The 23,012-nt window shown below is 52.3% G+C and overlaps 1 protein-coding gene across 5 annotated transcripts in view; it reads right to left on the minus strand.

The window, feature by feature from the left end:
* The window catches only part of SMTN (smoothelin), a 44,792-nt gene that overhangs the window by 10,428 nt on the left and 11,352 nt on the right, over positions 1-23,012 (minus strand). For 2 of the 5 annotated variants that reach the window (XM_087913061.1, XM_087913063.1), the window contains exons 5-17: positions 22,540-22,618; positions 22,065-22,168; positions 20,642-20,720; positions 19,966-20,291; positions 19,075-19,138; positions 16,211-16,276; positions 14,395-14,982; positions 11,464-11,543; positions 4,856-4,993; positions 4,342-4,417; positions 3,198-3,350; positions 2,239-2,301; positions 894-957 (exon numbers count right to left, since the gene is read on the minus strand). In XM_087913061.1, coding sequence (XP_087769187.1) covers positions 894-957; positions 2,239-2,301; positions 3,198-3,350; positions 4,342-4,417; positions 4,856-4,993; positions 11,464-11,543; positions 14,395-14,982; positions 16,211-16,276; positions 19,075-19,138; positions 19,966-20,291; positions 20,642-20,720; positions 22,065-22,168; positions 22,540-22,618 — 1,880 coding nt within the window. Of the gene's footprint in view, positions 1-893; positions 958-2,238; positions 2,302-3,197; positions 3,351-4,341; positions 4,418-4,855; positions 4,994-11,463; positions 11,544-14,394; positions 14,983-16,210; positions 16,277-19,074; positions 19,139-19,965; positions 20,295-20,641; positions 20,721-22,064; positions 22,169-22,539; positions 22,619-23,012 lie in introns of all 5 variants that reach the window. The other 3 variants (XM_087913060.1, XM_087913062.1, XM_087913064.1) reach the window with 2 other exon arrangements.

Below are 23,012 nucleotides of genomic sequence, written 5' to 3' on the forward strand. Positions count from 1 at the left end.
CCTGGCAAGCAGATATTAATGTTCCAGAGCTCGAAACCAGAACTGCAGAGTTTGTAAGGAGAGAAAGGCAGAAGTGCTCCCTGCATTCATTCCCAGGGTCTCTTCCTTTTTTATTATAAACTTGGAGGGGAAGGAAAAAAATAAAATAAACGAGAGAGAGAGAGAGAGAGAGAGAGAGAGAGAGAGAGAGAGAGAGAGAGAGAGAGAGAGAGAAAGAGAGAGAAAGAGGGAGGGAAGGAGGGAGGGAGGGAGGGAGGGAGGAAAGCATCTTGGAAGCCAAATTCAGAGAATTCGAGATCTGGAGGAGGGGGCTCTGGAAGCTCGGGCCTTTTTGGCAAGGGGTGCATTGCCTGCCAACCGCAGGGCTGGAGGGTGGGGGATGGGTAAGGGTGGCCCCTTCTTGCCTTTTGTGTTTTGTTTTGATTCGAGCTATTTTTAGCCTGGTTTTCTCCTCTGCGTATTTTCAGGGTTGGTGTCAGCTGCTTGGAGAAGTCTTGTTTAAAAGCAGGATATAAATAACACCGGGGGGAAAAAGACATACGTGGAAGGAGCTCAGCTCAGCTCAGCCCCAGACCTCCCTCCGTTTTACCAAGGGAGATAAGTTACCAGCCCTCCAGGTTCATTTTTGGGGGGGACCCTTGACTGTTTTGGGTCCCTTTGGGGTGGGGTGGGGGCTACAAATTCTGGTTCCTCTCACCTGTGCATTCACACACATATACACACACACAGAGAGAGACACACCAGGCCTCCTTTTCTTCCTGCGCTCTCTGAGCACTTCCTAACGTAAGATCAGCGTCCTGGGCGAGTCCGCCTGGGATTTGGCTGCACCCCAGAGTGGCAGCATTGCATGACTCAGAAAACTCAGGGGTGGGGGCGGGGAAGGGGGGTCTTACCTGCCCACTTTCTTGGAAGACGACGAGCTGTACGACTTGGTCTGGACAAAGGTGTTGCCGTCTTCTGGAAACAGGCAGGAGGAGAGAAAGAGGAGGAAATGACCTCTGGTTCATTGGAAGCACCTGTCCAGGTGATCTTTTCCCCAAACCAGGAACAGGGCTCCTTTGGGTCCTCCAGTCCCGCTCACCTCCCAAGGACCCTTCCCTCAAATCAGCCCTGGCATATTTTGGGCGAAAATCAAATTCTGCAGAGAGGAATGTCAATCCTAAGGGTTGAAAATGCAGTCCCTTGTTCACTTATGACTATAACTGTGTTGCTTGTACCTTTAACATTTATATTGTTTTATTTGTTTCCTAGTATGTTTTGATTGATTATTAGTAACCTATGACTGTCACTAAGTGTTGTATCTTAGGATTCTTGATGGATCATCCTTTTTTCTTATGTACACTGAGAGCATATGCACCGAAGACAAATTCCTTGTGTGTCCAATCACACTTGGCCAATAAAGAATTCTATTCTATTCTATTCTATTCTATTCTATTCTATTCTATTCTATTCTATTCTATTCTATTCTATTCTATTCTATTCCATTCCATTCCATTCTATATTCTATCCTTTCTCATTCTATTCTATTCTATTCTATTCTATTCTATTCTATTCTATTCTATTCTATTCTATTCTATTCTATTCCATTCCATTCTATATTCTATTCTATTCTATTCTATTCTATTCTATTCTATTCTATTCTATTCTATTCTATTCCATTCCATTCCATTCTATATTCTATCCTTTCTCATTCTATTCTATTCTATTCTATTCTATTCTATTCTATTCTATTCTATTCTATTCTATTCTATTCCATTCCATTCCATTCTATATTCTATCCTTTCTCATTCTATTCTATACTATTCTATTCTATCCTTTCTCATTCTATTCTATTCTATTCTATTCTATTCTATTCTATTCTATTCTATTCTATTCTATTCTATTCTATTCTATTCTATTCTACTCTACTCAAAATTGGTCGTCTAAGCCAATGTTTCTCAGCCGTGGTGACTTGAAGAGGGATCAACGTCAATTCCCAGAATCCCCCAGCCAATGTGGCTTAGGATGTGCGGACGTGAACTTCCATGCCGGCTGGGGAATTGTGGGGGTCAACGTCCACCCGCGGCCAACTTTGAGAAACATTGGTCTAACTCCACTCACCTTGACCTGCACCTGCAGCTAGATTAACCAGGTTTATTTAATCGGGTTGGGTTACACACACACACACACACACACACACACACACACACACTCAGAGCCTCTCTTGGAAGAAATCAAAAGAGAAGGAGGAAAACTTACTTTCTGATCTCTTTGTGTAGCTTGCCTCCATTGTGATGGTGCGGGATGCTTTGTTGCCATCATCTGGAATGAAAATATCGGGTAGGGAAGAGGAGACAGGATTCGTTATGCTGGCCAGGGTTGTTGTTGTTGTTGTTACTATTATTATTATAATACTAGCTGGATACCCATGCTTTACTATGAAACTATGTGATTGGGCTTAAGTTTTTGTGGAGGAAAAATAAGGGAAAAAATTCTCCCTCTGCCTACCAGCAGAAGAGACTGACCGACAGCCATTGGTCAGAAATGACATAGGCGCAAGGGGCTCTTCAAACTTGGCCAAGTTTAGGACTTGTGGACTTCAACTCCCAGAATTCCTGAGCTAAACTGACTGGAGGAGGAATTCTGGGAGTTGAAGTCCACAAGTCTTAAACTTGGCCAAGTTTGAGGACCTCTGATCTATCACCTATCAATCTATCATCTCTCTCTCTCCGTACCTACCCATCTATCTATCTATCTATATCTATCTATCTATCTATCTATCTATCTATCTATCTATCTATCTATCTATCTATCTATCTATCTATCTATCATCTATCTATCTATCATCTATCTATCTATCTATCTATCTATCTATCTATCTATCTATCTATTATCTATCTATCTATCATCTATCTATCTATCTATCTATCTATCTATCTATCTATCTATCTATCTATCTAATAGCTATCTATCTATGTATGTATCTGTCTATCATCTATCACAAGAGTCTTCAAACTTGGCAAGTTTAAGACTTGTGGACTTCAACTCCCAGAATTCCTGAGCTGACATGACTGCAGGAGGAATTCTGGGAGTTGGAAGTCCACAAGTCTTAAAAGCGGTCAAAGTTTGAAGGCCCCTGACGTAGGGTCTCCTGCTTGGGTTGAGGCTATTTCTCCCCCTCCCCCCAACCTGCGCTACAAGCCCCCGCCCCTTCTTACTGGACTGCACGAGGCGCTGGGTTTTGGTGACCGTGCTGACGGCGGAGCCATCTGCTGAGGTTCTGCTATGCTGGGAGGTGGTCTCGGTGGTGTGGGAGCCCCCCTTCGCTTTGGCCTCTTGCAGCCGCTCGTTCCGCTCCTTCTCTCGCTGGTCTGCAAAAAGCGGGGAGTGGGGTGAGAGAAATTGCTCAGCAAGTGGGGGTTATTTGGCGTTTGGGAGGCTTCTGGGGCCCCCAACTCCAAAGAGCGCCAGGCAGCCTTACTCCGTCGCCTGCTTGGCGTTGGGATGGGCTGGCAAGCTTTACTTGGGGAGATGGGCAGCGGTTCCTTTCATCTCCAAGGGCAGGCAAAGAAAGAGGAGAGAGGGGCTCAAGAGACCCTTCCTCCTCCTCCTCCTCCTCCTCCTCCTCCTCCTCCTCCCACTTGGCTAACTCAACTTTTTCTTTTTTAGCTTTGTTCACTTTAGTGTCATTGCACCTTGCACAAGGAAATTAAAGGCCATCTTACAGTGCACATTATGACCATGAAAATAAACACAAACACGCATCCTTCGCGTTCTATGCCATTGAATTGAAAACCCCTGATATTGCATGAATATTGCACTATACAGTAGAACGCAATAGAGTTCCTGCCCTGGGATAGAAACTGTTTTAGAAGCGAACCCATTTTGGGTCAAAGGGAAGGGTGAGGGCATTGGCCAGAAATCGGAAGTAAACGCCTCCCAAAACTCACAAAAAACTGCCCAAAATCGCAGTCACGAGGCTGCAGGGCATGGCAAACAGCTGTATCAGTGCCAGCTGGCATGCCATGCCGTGCTAAGGGCCCAAACTACGGTTCTGGGTCTGGGGGAGGGAAGGAGACGCCCATCAGAAGTTGTAAAATGGGTCCTAAGTAGCTCTGGGGCAGGGGTCTCCAAACCTTGGCAGATTTAAGACTTGTGGACTTCAACTCCCAGAGTTCCTCAGCCAGAGTTGGAGTCCACAAGCCTTAAAGTGGCCAAGGTTGGAGGCCCCTACTTTGGGGAATGCCTGTCGTAATTCTTGGACCAGCCGTTGAGCAAAAACAGCCGATGTTTTATCGTTAAAAAGCCAGGATAGGAAGTCCTCGACTTACAATGGTCCATTTAGGGACTGTTCAAAGTTACCTCGCTTCCGCTGGCGCAGATCCCGCATGGCTGCCCGGATCAGCCGTCGCTCCTCAAAGTCTCTGGTCTGGTCCAGCTGTGGAGACAAGAGGCGTAAAGCTTTTGGGTCAAAGCTCACTTAAGAAATATCTCTTGCTTAGCGACATAAGCTCAGTTCATTTGGCACTTTAGTTGTTGGCAGCCATTCAAAGGAGAGAAAGGTGGGTGCTTATCTCGAGGGATTGTTTGGGACTCATTACAGGCTGGGAATGCACATAATTCCCAGCGCTGAAATAAAAAGGGAGTTGTTTGGACTAAGCGCGCGCTTAATTACGGCCTTAGGAAGCCTGGGTCAGAACAACTAGGTGCAAACTGGAAGGACTCACCCAAGACAGCCATATTTCCCCCCCTTAAACTTCCTCTTCCAAATGTCTCCCCGCACAAACCCTGATGCCTGCCAGTCTAACCAGCATGGGGGCGTAGGGAGTACGGATTTCCACAAGAGGAAAGACAGGCTAGGCAGCTACTACTGTACCATCTTATCCAAGACGTCTTCTTCTTCAATTTTGCTCAGCTCCTCAGCGCTCAGACGATTCGGTTTTCGCTCTTCCTGCACCTTCTCCGTCCTGGTCAGCGGGGCCACCTTGGGCTGCGTGGGCAACTCGGCATCCATCTGAAAAGACAGGGCGGTACGGTGAGGCTGGACCGGCCGCTCGGCCTTCTGGAGGGACATCTGGATGAAATAGGAACAGGACTTAAAAAGAGTTATATGCCGCTTTGCAACGCGTTCCAGCTCTCTCTAAGCGGTTTACAGTCAGCCTCTTCCAGCCCCCAACAATCTGGGTCTTCCCATTTTGTGGAAGGAGGGAAGGCTGAGTCAACCTTGAGCCGGTCAGGATCGAACTGCTGGCAGTCGGCAGAGTGAGCTTACAATACTGCATTCTAACCACTAGGAAGGAAGGAAGGGAGGGAGGGAGGGGGCACCTTTGGGGACAATCACAACCAGATTGACTGAGAATCTCCGTAGACTTTCAAGAAAGCGAAATCCCCAAATTCCATCCTTGGCAATCTTTGGGTATTTTGGCAAGCAGTGTTGGATTTCCAGGAACTCACTTAAGGGAAAACTCTCGTGCAAAGCACCCCGTGGTGGGATTATTATTATTATTTTTTTGCAGGAAGATTAAAGGGCTTTAGTGGAAAGCTGGCTTTGTGAACGGGGCTCAGGGCAAGCTTGGCATCTCCAAGCAACAAATGGTTATGCCAACTCCCCTGTTGGCAGAATCCCGGCGGAACGCCAGGCATGGCACCATCCAGGTCGGAAAAACGCCCACGAGGCCCATGGCAGACATGGAGACCCTCAGCCAAAGGTGCCAAGCAAAGAAGGCAGAATATCCTCCAATGCCTGGCATCGCTGTTTTCCAAACCAGGCAGCGTGAGGGCACAGCTTATTATAGGTCAGCATTCCCTGGCCGAAAAGACACCTCTTTGCGGGCTTCCAAAAAGTTATTCTTGGGTCTCCCTCAATCCATTCGGCAGGGAAAAAAAAAACCCCACAGCCAAGTTTACAATCTCTTTTGTTGTTTGATTCATTTGGGTTCTCAAGAGCTGCTTCTTCCTTATTTCCTGAAAACCTGGGAGAAATATCCCACCCTCTTCCTTCCAAAAAGGCCAACCCACCTCTCCGCTTTTTTCCAAAGGCTGCAAGGTATATTCTCAAGTCTTTCTGCCAAAAAAACTAATGCACTCCTAAATTGCATTAACAGAGGGATACAATCGAGATCAAGTGAGGTACTAATACCTACTCTATAAAGCCTCAGTAAGGCCACACCTAGAGTACTGCATCCAGTTTTTGGTCACACTATAAAAAGGAGGTTGAGACTCTAGAAAGAGTGCAGAGAAGAGCAACCAGGAGGATGAGGGGACTGGAGGCTAAAACCTGCAATGAACGGTTGCGGGAACTGGGCTGGGCTAGTCTAAGGAAGAGAAGGACCAAGGGAGACAGGAGAGCAGCCTTCCACTATTTGAGGGGCTGCCACAGAGAGGAGGAGGGGGTCAAGCTATTTTCCAAGGCACCTGAAGGCCAGACGAGGAACAATGGATGGAAGCTGAACAAGGAGAGATTCAACCTGGAAATAAGGAGACGTTTTCTGTCAGTGAGAACCATCAACTGATGGAACAGAAGTCGCCTTCAGAAGTTGTGGGAGCATCATCCCTGCAGGCTTTCAAGAAGAGTCTGGACTGCCATCTGTCAGAAATGGTGTAGGGACACCTGCTGGGGTCGGGGGTTGGACTAGATGACCTACAAGGTCCCTTCCCCAATTCTGCATTTCCACGGTCCGACTCCTGCGCTTCACCTCTCCAGCCACCCGCGTGTTGGACCACAACAGACCTAATGCTGGCCGAGGATCAGGATTCCAGATCCCATCCATCTTTGGGGATGTCCCGCATTAGGGAAGACCGTGCTTACTAGCTGGGGTGAAAGCAGGCAGGCTCCGATTCACGGAATGGGAGGAGGGGTAGAAATCGAAGGGCTGGTCAGGGTCAGCAACGGGGGTGAGGAGGGGGCGTCATAAACCCTAAATGGGAATTAAAAGGCACCCAAGACCAAAGCGGAGGGGGGGCTGCTGGAGCAGAGTAAAGCCGAAATTCTGGGGTGGGTCAGGTGTCCGGAGGCCCCCATCCCACTGGCTCCTCCGCTGGCCGGAGGGATGGGAAGGCAGGCCAGGCCAAGAGCCCACGGCAGCAACTCTTTCCAAGAGCTGGTGAGAGCTGGAGAAAAGAAAGAGACTGGACAGCCGAGCTGGGGGTTGGACTAGATGACCTCCAAGGTTCGGTTACTCTGGAATCCCCAGATCAACGATTCAGTTGGCCTCAGAGGTTGCTTCATCCCTGGAGGCTTTTAAGAAGAGACCAGGCAGCCACTTGTCAGGAATGGGAGAGGGGACTTGTGCCCGAGCCTGGGAGGTTGGACTAGATGACCTCCAGGTTCTCTTCCAACTCTGTTATTCTATCTTATTCAGGGCTCTCTTCTCCCCCGCTCCCAGGAAATCCTTCTGCACACCATCTCTCCCTCTCCCTCTCCCTCCCTCTTTCTCTCCCTCCCTCTCTCCCTCTCTCCCTCTCTCTTCCCATCCCTCTCTCTCTCTCTCTCTCTCAGGACTTTTGCATTCCATCACTAGATCGATTCGCTTTAATCTACTCGATTCCAGAAGGCAGATCAGATCCCCATTATTTCCTGACTGCCCCCAACACCCCCACCTAGTTTCGCCAGAGTGAAAGTTTCCTGGGAATTCTGGGAGTTGAAACCTGCACACCTGGACGTGGCCAAGGTTTTAGTAATAACCTCTCTAGGCGCAGCCACTCTTCCTCCCCCCCCCGATGGCGATTTTGCATCCAGGAAAAACAGCCTGGCTTTTCCTTTGGGGAGGGGGAAAAAAACAACACCAGCCTCTATTTATAGGAAGCTATATTTTCTTCTCGGTAAGGAGACACCTGCAAGGCTGCGCTACGCCCCCCACCTTCCTTCCCTCTGCAGGAGAGACCCCGCTGCTGCGCAGATTGCAAGAATCAGGAAGTTTTCCCCCCTCCCTCCCTCCCTTTACTCTCCCCCTAAACACAACAAAGCGATACAACATCATAAAGCAGTACGCATTTTTGGTTTTGTTTTTTACTGGAGCCGCCTAAACTTCCACGCGACTTCTGTCGGTGCCGAGTTTCTTCGGCGTCACTTTCCGCCACGCGCCGGGCTTCCGTCCTCTCCTTGTTTGAATGTTCATTTCGATTTCTTTTGGGGAGGTAGGAATCTCTCTGCCGCCACCCCACCCCGAAAAAAAAAAAAAAAAAAGAGTCCCGGGATTTGGGAGTTTTCGGAGGAGCGACCCGGAACGGTGGGTTTTTAAGGTGCTGACCGGGGTGGGGGTTGGGCAAGAAGCGTCCTTGTTCCGTCTTCGTGCCAGGAGGAAAACAGGGCCGGCCGCGCCCTTCTGCTCCAAGAAGTGGGTGGGTGGCTGGGTGGGCACGCTACTCGCTGCTCCCTGCAGCCGAGGGGCTCTCGGGTTTGCTGTTGCTGGACTCGAGCACTTCCGAAGGCTTCGCTGCGTCGGCAGAGGTCGGGCGGTGGGTTGCCAGCTCTTTGTTCGTCTCGGTGTCCTCCGACGCCGGGCTGGGCTCTTTCTCCTGCTTCAGGAATTGCCGGAGCTTCTCCATGTGCTGACGGAGGTGCTGCTGCTCAGCCCGCAGAGTCGCGGCCTCCTGGCGCAGGTGGCCGATGGTGGAGACCAGCAGGGTCACCACGCGCTTGGCCTCGGCCACTCGCTGTTCCAGGATCTGGCGAGGCGTCTCTTGCAAAGCCGGATCCTCGGGGTCGGCCGTGGACGGCTCCTGCTTTTCTTCCAAATCGGGGGTGGGCACCCCAGGCATGATGCCAAGCCGAGGTACACACACACACGCGCGCGTGAAAGAAATAAAGGGGTGGCGGAGAGGCTCCCTCGGGGTGCAGGCCCGGCGTCCCGAAAGAAAGCAGACCCCGGACTTCTCGGCTGCCTGGCTTGGTCCACGGGTCACAAGGCAAGGAGGGTGGGCTGAGCCTTGATGTCAGTGGGCAGCTATTCTGGTCAGGGAGAAGCCCTGTCCTGGGTGGCATTTCCCCTGACGGACAAGGACAGAAGGCTGGAGAGGAGCCAAGCGACTCGGCTGGTCTGATGGGGGGGCGGTGGAGGGAAACGGCAGAGGAGGAGCTGGGCTTGTCCAGAGAGAGGAAAAGAGAGAGAGAGAGAGAGAAAGAGAGAGAAGGAAAAGAGAAAAAACAAAAGAGGGAACAGGGAGAGAGAGAGAGACGGAAAGAGAGAAAAGAGAGAAAAAAGAGAAAGGGAGAAAAGCGAAAAAAGAAAGAGAGAGGGGGAAAAGAGAGACAGAAAGAGAGAGAAAGAAAGAGAAAAAAGAAAGGGGAAAGTGGGAAAAGAGAGAGACAGAGAAAGAGAGAGAAAAGAGAGAAAAAAGAAAAGAGGGAACAGGGAAAAGAGAGAGACGGAAAGAGAGAAAAGAGAAAAAAGAGAAAGGGAGAAAAGCGAAAAAAGAAAGAGAGAGGGGGGAAAGAGACAGAGAGAGAGAAAGAAAGAAAAGAGAAAAAAGAAAGGGGAAAGTGGGAAAAGAGAGAGACAGAGAAAGAGAGAGAAAAGAGAGAAAAAAGAAAAGAGAGAGGGAAAAGAGAGAGAGAAAAGAGAGAAAAAAGAGAGAGGAGAGAGAGAGAAAGAAAAGAGAGAAAAAAAGAGAGGGAAAAGAGAGAAAGAAAAGAGAGAGACCTTTTGACCTTTGCTGCACCCCCAATGGTCACACGATCAAAATTCAGCCACTGGGCATCTGGTTCATATTTATGACCCTTGCTGTGTCCCAAGGTCACGTGATTCCCCCTTTGGCCACCGGAACACCATCGTCCCCTACCTTCGCTCCCGAACACGGCACGAGGCAAAAATCCCACGAGTGAGCTGAGCCCCCCCATTCCCTTCCAAATACTTTCAGCCGAGAGGGGAGGGGAATCCCTGGACTCACACACACCTGGGGGAGGAGGGGAGCATTCCTCGCAGGTCCTAGCAGAGAGGGCGGAGGAGGACCAACCTGCCTCACCTGAGCGGCTGCTCCCAGTCTCCGTCCTCCCCGGCGGCCTGAATAATGCAAGGCTCAGCGGCGGAGATCGGATTCCTGGCCTGGAACCGCTTCGCCTCGCTTCTGCCCCCTTCAGTTGTACATCCCTCCATCCCGATGCGCATCCAGGACCACGCAACCCTGACTGCTTCCACCCCCCCCCCCCAGGGGAGTGCCGAAGGGCTACTTCCTCACCTGGGCAGGGGACGGGGCTTCTCCCAGGGGGCTGCTTCTGCTGGGTCAACACAACACCCCTTTTCGTTGCGGCCGGATTTTCTGAGCTGCCTTCATCCCTTCAAGAAGGGCAGGGCAGGTCAGCGCTTAGCTTAATCGGCCAGGACACCAAGAGGGGAGGGGGAGGCTGAGGGAGGGGGAGGGGGGCTCCTGCCCTCACTGCAGCCAGAGAAGAATTGGGGGTGAGGGGGGTTGGAAGCGTCACCCCGGTGGGTCTCCAATTGCCAGGCTAAAATTGCAACCCTCTCTTTCAAATTCCAAACTTTTATTTTATTTTACGAAAGAAGCATACCGGTTGCCCCAAACATTTTGTTTAGGGGGCCTAAAAACGAGATTTACGACCGTTTTTCACACTTATGACCGTTTTCACACTTACAACCGCTGCAGTATCCCCACAGTTGCGGCCGATCAAAATTTCAGACTCTTGGCAACAGGTTCGTATTTAACAACGGTTGCAGCAATCCCGGGCTTCTGACAAACGAAGTCAACGGGGAAACCAGGTCTGTTTTAACATACCGTGCGACTAAATCAACAACGGCGGTGGCTCGCTTAACAACCGTGGCCAAGAAAGGCCGTAAAATGGAGCAAAACTCACTCAGCAATAGGAATAGGATTTATAGACCACTTTGCAGTGCTTTCTGGCCCTCCCTGAGCAGTTTATAGAGTCGGCCTCTTGCAAACCTAAACAATCTGGGTCCTCGTTTTACCGACATCTCAGAAGGATGGAAGGCTCGAGTCGCTGAATAACCGAGGCACAAAGTCATCCCCCCAAATATAAAGTAAGCTTAATTCTATCATCATCATCCTCTTTTAACAATCCCGTAATCCCTTGCGGGGTGAAGTCTGGGCCAACGGAACGGAGCTGAGTATTTACTGGCCAGATGCCTTTGCTGTCACCAGTATGGAGGTTTTTTTTGTTCAGCAAATCGTGCCCAGGGAGAGAGAGAGAGATACCTGCCGCTACCTAGGATCGAACTCACAGCCTCCTGATTGTGGGGCGAGAGTTACACCTCTAGGCTACCTTGCCACTCAATTCTAACTATCGAAAGCCTGAAAAAACGACACAGCTGCTTTAAAGAGACCGAACTCCCTCCGTTCTGCCCCCGCATCGCTTCCAAAAGGACAAACCGCCCCAGTAGACTGGCTTCTCTGATCTTTTACGACGCCAACGCAGAATTTGGACCACCAGACAAATATCTCCATCCAGAACCGAAGTGTTCCTCCCCCCCCCCTTCAGAACCGAAGACCGACGAAAGGAGATGGACTCACCTTCTCAAAGCTGCCGCTGGAGCCGCCATGGCTGGAGGGGGTGATTCGCAGTGGGGAGTTCCTCAGCCCCAAGGTCAGCTCTGTGGGTTTGGGGGTGGGGGGGGAGAAAAAAAGGGGGGGTGAGAGATGAGCCCCAGGAGGGCTATTGCGAGAGGATGGGCTGGCAGAGAAAAAAAAAGGTTAACTAGGATTTAGGAATCGGGGAAGAGGTTTGAGAGGGACGTGAAGCTAAAAAAATAAATAAATCCAAAATGTTTCTCTGGACCAGTTGTAAGAAGGATCAAAGGGGTTTAATCTCTCTCAAGCGGGAGGGAAAAGGGGCTCCCTTAAATAGGAAGCATTCTGGGGGGCTCACCCCAAATTTGGACGCTGGGCCACTTGGCACATTATCCATGACTGTTGCAAATTTCCTAGTCACTTTTGGCAAACTTCCGACAAGGAGTTAGATTCATTTAACGATTCAACAGCCGCAGGGAGTCACAATTGGGGGCGAGGCAGGTTTTGAAATGGGGGGGGGGGAACTCACTGAAGAACCGTCTTGCTTAACAACAGATTTGGGGCTTAAGTCACGGCCGTTAAGTCGAAGGGCGACCTACGTATCCTGGTTTAACGCCGCCGTTAAGGCCGACGACGTGCTACGTTGAAGCGGTCTCCACCTTTCCAAACAACCTTTCATCAAGCAGAATCCTGCATTTTTTTAAGCCGGCGCCGCCAATGCCCTTCGGGTCTCCCGAGCAGCAAGGCTTGGCTGGGCATGATGGGGGCTGTAGTTCAGGGCCTGAAGGATGGGTCGGCAGGTCATGTGAAGCGCAAAGCTTCAGCCGACAAACTGGTCTTCAAAGCGAAGCCAACAAGATTCGATATGGATGGAAGGAGCTCTGGAGCGTGCAAAGCAGCTGCACAACACAACACAACACAACCACCAGGGACATGCACTCCTCGGCGTCCGTAGCGGTGAGGCACCATCATCCACAGCCTTTTGTCAAACCTAGATGTTAGCCTGCTGTGGACTGTGGAGGGAGAGCTCTTACGTGGGCAACAAATAGGTTTCCTCAGCTGGTAAAAACGGAGCCGGTGCCAGGATTTAAAATACACACACACACACATGCACACACACCACCAATAAAACTTTCCATCCAGTGAAGTAGATAAACATCAGCCGGCCCGTTGCGTGCAGAAGGGATTTCGCCCAAAATAGGAAAATTTCCAACCTCGGGAACCTTTGTTCACACTGGAAAGCGGTTCGTGGCTAACTTTTCAACCGGTCGTTGCTCTAGGACGGGGTGAGGGGGTTGTGGGGGGGTTGTGGGGGGTGGGCTCCCTTGGAGCCGTGCAAGCCTACCTCCGGCTGCCCAACTTTCAGGCGTGCTGGGATCAGCCTGATCTGCAGAGCGCAGAAGAAGAGGGAGAAGGAATCAGCCGAGGGAATGAAAGGAGAGAGAGAGAGAGAGTGAGATAGAAGGAGGGAAGGAAGGAAGGAAGGAAGGAAGAGAGAGAGAGAGAGAGAAAGAAAAAGAGAGAAAGAAAAAGAGAAAGAAAAAGAGAGAAAGAAAAAGAAAGAGAAAGAAAGAGAAAGAAACAAAGAGAGAAAGAAAGAAAGAAAAAGAAAAAGAGAGAGAAAGAAAGAAAAAGAATGAAAAAGAGAAAAAAGAAAGAGAAAAAGAGAGAAAGAAAGAAAAAGAGAAAGAAAGAAAGAAAGAAAGAAAGAAACAAAGAAATAAAGAAAAGAGAAGAGAAGCAGCTGCCAAGCTGAGGTTTTACCAGGTGTTTTACCAGGTTCTACACCTCCCCACCTGGGCATGGCTGCTGCGTAGCCTTTCTTGGTAAGATAAGGACAGATGCAGGCTGGTCAGTCCCCGTCTAAGGGCGCTGCCGGTCAGCTGGCCTCATCTGGGTCAGGGTCACCCAAGTGCAAGTCAAATCCAGCTTTGCCCCAAGTTTGCTCACGCTCTTCCATGCAAGCCAGGATCTCCAATCTAACATATTCTTGCTGCTTTCTACCAATGAGGAGGTGCGTAGAGTATACAGAGACGCCCTCAGCATGCAGGTCAATTTTATCCCCCTCCCCCCCAAAAGCAACTCACTGCATGACCCCCCCCACTCTCCTCCAGCCCCCAAATCCACAGAGGGGGAGTGATTACCGGCTGCTCCCCAGCCTAACATTCCTGTTTCCTGGAAAAGGGAGGGAAGGGAAGAAGGAAAGAAAGAAGGAAGGAAGACAAGATGGAAGGGAAGGGAAGGAACGAAGGAAGGAAGGAAAAGAAGGAAGGAGAGAGGGAAGGAAGGAAAAGAAGGAAGGAGGAGGGAAGGAGGAAAGAATAGAAGGAAAGAAGGAAAAGAAGGAAGGAGGGAGGGAAGAAGGAAGGAAAAAGACAAGATGGGAGGGAAGGAACGAAGGAAGGAAAAGGAAGGAGGGAGGGAAGGAAGGAAGGAAAAGAAGGAAGGAGGGAGGGAAGGAAGGAAAAGAAGGAGGGAGGAGGGAAGAAGGGAGGAAAGAATAGAAGGAAAGAAGGAAAAGAAGGAAGGAGGGAGGGAAGAAGGAAGGAAAAAGACAAGATGGGAGGGAAGGAACGAAGGAAAGAAAAGGAAGGAGGGAGGGAAGGAAGGAAGGAAAAGAAGGAGGGAGGGAAGGAAGGAAGGAAAAGAAGGAAGGAGGGAGCCCTTCTTGATTACTTCTGCAGAGATTTCATCCCTTAAAAAACCAGAAGGGCAAATTTTCTCTCTTTCTTTTTTCACTCCCCCTTTTCTGTCCTTCCTGGAAAAGTCCACGGCTATCCAGACTGGGATATTTCCCACCCACTTACCCACTTGGCAAGGGACCCCCGAGAGAAACATGGGGCGCCCTCCTTCCTTGCCACAAAAGAGGGGGGAAAAGATCGGGGATCCAAGGTGCCCTCGCCCTCCAACCACCCGGGGGGGCCCCCCCTTCACCTGCTCGCTGGTTCCCGGGGGGTCCCGCCAGGTGGCCCCGCAGAGGCTGATGCCGGCTGTCCTTGATTTCAATGGTCAGCAGGGTCTTCATCTCGTCGTCAGGGTGGGCAGCTGGAGGGCGGACCAGGGAGCCTGCCGGGCCGTGGGCACAGCCGCTTTGCTGGCCACGGACCACCTCTGAGCCTGTGGGGGCGGCCTTGGAGTTTTCATCCCTGGACCGGGTGGGGGCCAGCTTCCTCTCCTGCCATTGGCTGCCCTGGAACCGCCCTTGGGGGCCGCCGGCCTCTTTAGGGACGGACGGAGCCTGAGAAGGGGGCCTGCCCGGCCCAGCCTTGGCGTGAGAAGGGACCGTCCGGGCCGCGTCCTGCGCTTCACCGCTGGGCCGGAGCGTCCGAATGGCAGTGCCGCCACGGTCCCTCAAGGGTGAGTTGGCCGCGTGCCGGGAAGGCGGAAGGTGCTGCGGTAGCCCTCGGCCAGCCTTCTCTCCTTTCTGGGGTGCAGCTGGAGGGTTTGCGGGGTCCGAGCTGAACTGGCGAGCTCGTTCCCGGATGGAGCTGGCTCTTTGGAAGGGCTGCTCCCGGCAAGGCTCTGCAGGCAGGGAGGGAGGGAGGAAGAAGGGAGGAGGGAGATGTCAGTGGAGGACCAACCTGGGAACAGAGAGTGGTTTATCTCAAGCATCTGGGAGCCCTGCCAGGCTTGGGGGTCTGGGGGGGGGAAGAGTTTCCGCCCCAGGAAAGCAAAGCGCTCAGCAGTGTCCTTTGCGTTCCTTCCAGTGGTATTCAGAAAAAATCTGCCTCCTTTCCAAAAAAAGGGAAAAGAGAGAACCGGCCTCTCTTCCCAACCTCACCAGGGCTTCTCTGCTAAGTTTTCAGACTTTCTGGGCCAGGCAGATCCCAACTGGGGGGGGCAGGGGGAGGCTTGGTGGGGGGGAATCCCCATATGTTAAGGAATGAGACAATGGCCAGTTTTGTAGCGCCCTGGGGGGGCTTTGGAGAGGAGGCCATTGCTGCCTCACTCCGTAATATATCGGGCACATTTAGAATGGGGACCACTCTGTGACTGCCCCTCCTGCTCCCCCCGATTGGGATCTGTTTAGCCCAGGAAGGCTGGAAACCAGCAGAGAAGCCCTGGTGAGACTGGGAAGAGAGGCGGGTCTATGACCATTCGCCACAGTCAACTTGGCATGGCCAACTCCCCATACTCAACTCCCCATGGCCAACTCCCCATGGTCAACTCATCATGGCCAATTCCCCATGGTCAACTCATCATGGTCAACTCCCCATAATCAACTCCTCATGGTCAACTCACCACGGTCAACTCGCCATGGTCCAATTACGCCATTAGTGTAATTAGAGCTACACTCATATCAAAGAAATGGTGGAATAGAATCGTTAAAGAAAGGATGCAGAAGGAGGGACAGAAAGAAATGTGAATGGCAAAAAACTAAAATATATTTTTAAATTTTAAATAATTAAATAACATGGTTAAATTGTCCCGCGGTGAGTTGGCCATGGTGACTTGTCCCATGCCGCCACAGCACAGCCTCCCCCAACACCATGGCATCCCGGGGGGTCCTGGCCCAGCCCAGAACCAAGCCGGCTGGGCTGGGGTCTCTGGGAGTTTCCCACAAGCCCCCACCCCCACCCCCCCAATCTTATGCTTCTCAACCTTGGCCTCTTGGAGATGGATGGACTTCGATTCCCAGAATCCCCCAGCTGGAGCCAAGATTGAGAAAGACCTCCAAAACCTCCAGCGGATTGTGTCCTGAACCAAGGCTGATGCCAGTTGGGACGAAAGAACCAAGAGAAAGGATTACCTGCACTAGGTGGCTTTGCAGGAGCTTCATAGCTGTCCGTCTCTACCGTTTGGGAGGCTCCAGTTGCTAAATACGCATTAAAATGGAAAAACAGAAGCCGTGTTAAGAGAGGAAGGGGTTCAGCCTCCGACAGGCACGGACCCCGAGGTGGCTAAATGGCTACGACCAGATCCCTGGATCTGGATCCCACAGGCCAAACCCTCTCCACCCTCAATCTTGAGACCATTTCGAGATCCCAGAACACTTCACAACTCTATCGTCACAGCCAACTCGCCATGGCCAACTCATCACAGCCAACTTGCCACGGCCAACTCATCACAGCCAACTTGCCATGGCCAACTCATCACAGCCAACTTGCCATTGCCAACTCATCAAAGCCAACTTGCCATGGCAAACTCATCACAGCCAACTTGCCACGGCCAACTCATCAAAGCCAACTTGCCATGGCCAACTCATCACAGCCAACTCGCCATGGCCAACTCATCACAGCCAACTTGCCATGGCCAATTGGCCACAGATGGGGGGAGAACCCTCTACTGGCAGATGCCTAAGTAAAGCCCTCCTTGCTGCCTCCCCCAGGCCACCCGGTCAATAAAACTGCCCTTCAAAGGCCCAACTGGAGCTCCTCCGACCCATTTCAAGGGGTCTGCAAGTCTCCTTCCCTCCCCTCAGCCGGCTGTCCGGCAAGTCTCCCTCCCACTTGTCCTCGGCTGAGCTCCCTGGCCCTGGCTGGCCTCCAAGCCCCACTCCCAGCCCTCGCTGCCCCCCTCTGTCGGAAGGCGCCTCTCCCACCCACCCACAAGACAGATTGCGTGTTCAAGTGCAGAGCGCTGCCCTGACGTACCTCCCGCTTCCAAGAAGAGCCAGGCAAAAGTCGCCTCCAAAGAAGAACAGGGGTGAAGGAGAGATGAGCGGTGACACACACACACACACACACACACACACACCCGGCGCCTGGGCTGTACACAAGGCAGCTTTGCACCCCAACGCCCCCCCCCCAAAGAAGCCAATACAAGAAAAACTGGGGGTGGCAGTCGGCTCGAGCCAGAGAGCCAAGGAATGTTTTGGGGCCATGGCGGGAGAGGGAGGGGAAAGAACGAGGCCTTGTGTGGGAGGAGAAGGTTTTGCACCAGGCCTTCAAACTGAGCTGAACTTCTCTGGGGATAAAGGAGGGGCTTGCAGAATGACCTCCCCCTGCAAAGGATCGCGGCCTCCTCCGCAAAGCCTCCCCACGAAACCCATTTTGCAGGATTTCTCCCCTCGATAAACATAAAAACCGCCGGGGTTCAGTCAGGGAAGCTGGCGAGAAAGAAAGACCAATAACGGCTGTTTAGGGTCCAGGAGGAGGAAGGCCAACCCCTCTGCCGAAACCTCCTCTTGGGGACAGCCCGGCGCCCTCCTCTTCCCCGTTGAGGGGCTGCCAGGAAAGCACCCCCCCCCAATGCCCACCGAAACTCCAGAGGGGGAAAGAGGAGAGGAGAGAGGAAAGGGGAAAGAGAAGGGAGGAAAGAGGAAAGGAAAAGGGAAAACGAAAGGGAAGGAAAAGAAAGGGAAAGGGAAGGAAAGGGAAAGGAGGAGAGGAGAAGAAGGAAAGGAAGGGAAGGAAAAGACAAGGAAAGGAAGGGAAGGAAAGGAAAAGAAAGGAAAAATGAAAGGGAAGGGAAAGGAAGGAAAGGAAAGTAAGGGAAGGAAAAGAAAAGGAAAAGAAAGGGAAGGAAAAGAAAAAAAAAGGTAATAAGGGAAGGGAAGGAAAGGGAAAGTAAGGGAAGAAAAAGAAAGGAAAGGGAAAGTAAGGCAAAGGAAGGAATGGAAAGGAAAGGAAAGGGAAAGTAAGGGAAGGAAAGAAAGGAAAGGGAAAGTAAGGGAAGGAAAGGAAAGGAAAGGGAAAGTAAGGGAAGAAAAGAAAGGAAAGGGAAAGTAAGGCAAAGGAAGGAAAGGAAAGGAAAGGAAAGGAAAGGAAAGGAAAGGAAAGGAAAGGAAAGGAAAAGAGAGGAAAGGAAAGGAAAGGAAAAGAGAGGAAAGGAAAGGAAAGGAAAAGAAAAGAAAGGAAAGGAAAGGGAATAGGGAAAGGGAGAAGGAGGAAAGGGGCTTTCACAAATGAAGGAGAGAGAGGGCCCCAACCAAGGAAGGAGGCAGGGAAGAGATGTTCTGACCTTATTGGGTCAAAGAATGTGAAAGGTTCAATTCTGAAAAGTAAATTCCCTTTCTGGGCAGGAGCGGCAGAGAGAGCGGCCTCCCTTGGAGACTAAAGACCGCCACGGCCGGGCAAAGGGGCCGGCAGCCAACCCTCCAGGCAGGAGTGGGTGGGGTGGGGGTGGGGGTCTTTAGAGCCAGGAGACCCTGCAGAAAGCACTTTCCCTGCCTCCAACCTGCAGGCCAGCCCCTCCCCAGGGAAGAGAAGGCAGCGGCAGGGGAGGCAGCTTTGGGCGAACCCTGGAATGCGGGGTCCCCACTGTTCTCTGAGCTTGGTGGTCTTGCGGCTGATCATGCCACCGAGCTGGGTCGTGCAACGTCCGCAAGGAAACCAGCGGGTTCAGACAGCACCGAGGAGCCAACAGTCCTCCTCCTCCAGCCTACGAACCGCACTCCCTCTAGCACTGAGGATGTTACCTAGCTGGGTTGTCAAACATTTGCAAGAGAACAAGTCAGCTTAGAGGGCCCCCAGGACACCCCAGTCCCTCTTCCTCTTTCCCTCTCACTCCTCTCCCCTCCCTCCCTTTCCTCCTCCTCCTCCTCTCTACAAAGCCCTCTCCCTTCTAGCGCTGATGAGGTTACCTGGTAGGGTCATGAAACGTCTGCGAGAAAACCAGCCGAGAGCAACGTTTCCGCGACGTTTTCTGCAACGGCCGCCTTTACCCCCTTACCTTCCCCGTCTCCCTCCTGGCCTGCAGCACCTGCTCCTCTCTCTTCTGGGGCCTGAGGCACAACCTGGGGCGGGAAGAAAAGCCATGAGAACAAGATTCTGCCCCCTCCCCCGCCCACCCCACCCCCCGCTCCCACCCCCTGGCCCTCAATATGAGCTGCAGCCAGGGGTGGGCTGCTGGGGGTCCCTGGGGGTTCAGGAGAGCCCCTAGCTAAGATTCTGTGCGGTTGGGAGAAACACCCCTCCCCCAAAAAAATCCCACTCCTGGATGGCCCCGCCCTTGAAGCGCCCACAACTTCCGAAGGCAACTTCTGTTCCACAGGTTGATGGTTCTCATCGTAAGAAAATTCCTCCTTATTTCCAGGTTGAATCTCTCCTTGATCAGTTCCCATCCATGGTTCCTTCTCTGGCCTTTGGGTGCCTTGGAGAATAGCTTGACCCCTTCCTCCTCCTCTCTGGGGCAGCCCCTTCCTCAAATATTGGAAGGCTGCTCTCCTGCCTCCCCTGGTCCTTCTCTTCCCTAGACTAGCCAGGCCTGTAGCAGTTCTTCATGTTTTAGCCTCCGGTCACTCTCTCGCGCCCTATCTCCCTCTCTTTCTCTCCTTCCTTCTCTCCCACTTTTTTCTTTCTCTCCTTCCTTCCTTCCTTTCTCTTTTGCTTTTTCTTTCCTCTTCTTTCTCTCCCTCTCCCTTCAAATATTGGAAGGACTGCTCTCCTGTCTCCCTTGGTCCTTTCTCTTCCCTAGACTAGCCAGGCCCGGTTCCTGCAACCGTTCATCGTATGTTCTAACCTCCAGTCCCCTCATCCTCCTGGTTGCTCTTCTCTGCCCTCTTTCTAGAGCCTCGACCTCCTTTTTTTATAGGGTGGGGGCCAAAATTGGACACAGATTTACCTCCTTCTTCTGGCTCAGGAGAGACCCTTCTTTGGGGGGAATGTCCCTCCCAGCGCTGCCCATCTCCAGCGGCTCCTCTTCCCTGGTTGGAGAGGCGGCTTCTCCTCCGGAGGAGTTCAGCCCCTCCTGGACTTTGAGGGGTGCCAGGCCTCCAGCTTCCTCCTCCTCCTCCGAAGGCGGCGGCTGTGGTTCGGGGCCTGAATCGTGGTCGCGGGAATGGGGCCCAAGGTCTTCACCGCTCGCCTCCTGGCCTGGGAAAGGAGCAGACTCGGAAGGCCGCTGGCCGGACACGGCTTCCAGGAGCAGGATGGTCCCCGAGGAAGACTCTGCTGAGGGTGGGGGGAGGAAGGAGCTCTCTCAGAAGGAGCAGCCAAGCGTTGTCCCATCACCCCTGCCAACAACCCTATAGAGGTCGAGGCCTATCAGATTGACGGGGTAACAGATCATCGGAGTTGGAAGGGACCTTGTAGGTCATCTAGTCCAACCCCGAGACCCTACACCGTTTCTGACAAATGGCAGCCCGGTCTCTTCTTGATGGTCTCAAGTGATCGGAGGCATCTGCGGTCTCCAGATTTCCTCCTCAATCCAACCCCGCACCAACAGTCTGGTGCCATGCCAGGCCTCCCACCTAGCCCACTCTGGGTGCCTCCTGCAGGGATCCTTGTCCTGGCCTCACCTGGATCATCAGCCGCCTTGGGATCCAGCGGCTCCTGGATCTGGCTTGGAACCAACTCCTCCCCTGCTCGGTTCTGCACCTGGAAGAGGAGGAGAGGAAATTGCAACCTCAGCTCCCCCGAAAAGATCCGTTCAGCAAAACCCTAAGCACGTGCAGAGTGCGGTCCCTCTTGGCCTAACGCTGGGAAGCTGTATTGCAGGTGGTCCTCGACTTACAGCCACAATGGAGGCCAAAATGTCTGTTTTTAAGTGGATTTGGTTTACCCATTAATGTCAAAGCCAATAGCCAGGTTAGCAGATTAAACCGCCAACTAGGAGAAGGCTGCCCTCTGGTGGGGAAAATGGGGAAGCTAACGTTCTCCAAGCACAACTCTTCTCGCCCTCCAGGGAACGCACAGGCAGCCTTGCCTTTCCCAGAGGCCAGGCGGACAGCCAAATTCCCAAAGAGACTCCACAGGGAGGTGTACCAGCTGGGCACCAACTAGCCTGGCATGGGATGATGGGGATGCTGCAATCCTAAAGCATGTACAGAGTGCAAGACTGGGGCAGCTACCTGAGAGGGCCAAAAAGGAAGATTGACGGCCAAAATGAAAACGTCTCGCACTCTGGGGGGGGCAAATCTGATGCCTCCCAATTGAGGGGCAGCCTCCTTCTTGCCTTCTCCTCCTGGAAGGAGCTAAGGTGGCGCAGTGGTTAGAACGCAGGACTGCAGGCTTCTTCTGCTGACGGCCGGCTGCCTGCAATTTGGCAGTTCGAATCTCACCCGGCTCAAGATTGACTCAGCCTTCCGTCCTTTTGAGGATGGTAAAATGTAAACCGCTTAGAGAGGACTGGGAAGCACTGGGAAGCGGTATAGAAGTCTAAGTGCTATTGCTAAGTGAGGAAGGAAGGAAGGAAGGAAGGAAGGAAGGAAGGAAGGAAGGAAGGAAGGAAGGAAGGAAGGAAGGGAGGGAGGGAGGAAGGGTGGGCCATGGTGGTGCAGTGGTCAGAATGTAGTATTGCAGGCTAATTCTGCCGACTGCCAGCAATTCGAATGTCACCAGGTTCAAGGTTGACTCAGCTTTCTGTCCTTCCGAGGACGGGAAAATGAAGACCCAGATTGTTGGGGGTCATGTGCTGAGTCTGTAAACTGCTTATAGGGGGCTATAAAGCACTATGAAGTGGTATATAAGTCTAAGCACTATTGCCCTTCCTTCCTTCCTTCCTTCCTTCCTTCCTGTTAGAAAGCAGTATCGTAGGCTAATTCTGCCGACTGCCAGCGGTTCAATCCTGACTGGCTCAAGGTTGACTCAGCCTTCCGTCCTTCCGAGGTGGGTCAAATGAGGACCCAGATTGTGGGGAGGGCAAGACCCTGGCTCTGCAAACCGCTTAGAGAGGGGCTGTAAAGCACTGGGAAGCGGGATGCAAGAGCTATCGCTTCTTACCTGGGCGTTTCTGTCCCCTGCAGCGTTTTCCTCTTGCTCACTCGACGCCCGAGCCGTGTCGGTGACCCTCCGGTGATTGAAAGCTTTCTCCGCCAACTTTGCAGCTTGAGGGAAGGGAAAAGAGGCTGGCATCAAACAGGCTGGCATCGTTCAGAGCAGCGCTCCTGCCACAACATTTGGGGCACCGAGGACCGGTTCCGTGGAGAGAGCTTTTTCCGTGGAGCGGAAGGGAGGGGATTTCACGCGGTGCCTGCATCCCACGGACAGGGCTTCGCTTGTTTGCATGGACGGGTTGCTGGCAGGCCGTGGCCCGTTGCTGGGGTTGGGGAATCCTGGTTTAGAGAACCTTGTTTGGAAGGCCGGGGTGACCAGGGGACCCAGCGATCCCTCTCCAAACTCCACCCCTTCCTGGAAGATTACAACACAAACACACCCCTTCCCAAGTCCCGGTTGCAACCTTTGCCGGCCCCGATACCTTCAATCTCTTCAGCGCGCAGTTGGCGGATAGCAGCTCGGATGAGTTTCCGTTCCTCGTATTCGCTGGTTCCTCGCAGCTGAGAAGGGAAGCAGAGTCAGCGAAGGTACAAAGGGATCATTTCCTCCCGTTGTGGCCCCGAATGGGAGGCCACCTGGAGAGCCTAGATCCATTGGCTGGAAGCCCAAGCAATTTTCTTGGTGGAAAAACGGCAATAGCCCTTAGATTTATATATTGCTTCACAGGGCTTTCCAGCCCTCTCTAAGCCGTTTACAGAGTCAGCCTCTGGCCCCCAACAATCTGGGTCCTCATTTTAATGACCTTGGAAGGAAGGACAGAAGGCTGGTCAGGATCGAACTGCTGACAGTGATCAGTGAGTTATCCTGCAATTGTTGCCGTCTAATCATTGTGCCACCACGGCCCTTCCTTCCTTCCTTCCTTCCTTCCTTCCTTCCTTCCTTCCTTCCCTCCCT

Source organism: Pseudonaja textilis, chromosome 15 (genome assembly GCF_049901715.1).
Source record: "Pseudonaja textilis isolate UNSWEBS1 chromosome 15, rPseTex1.2, whole genome shotgun sequence".
NCBI lineage: Eukaryota > Metazoa > Chordata > Lepidosauria > Squamata > Elapidae > Pseudonaja > Pseudonaja textilis.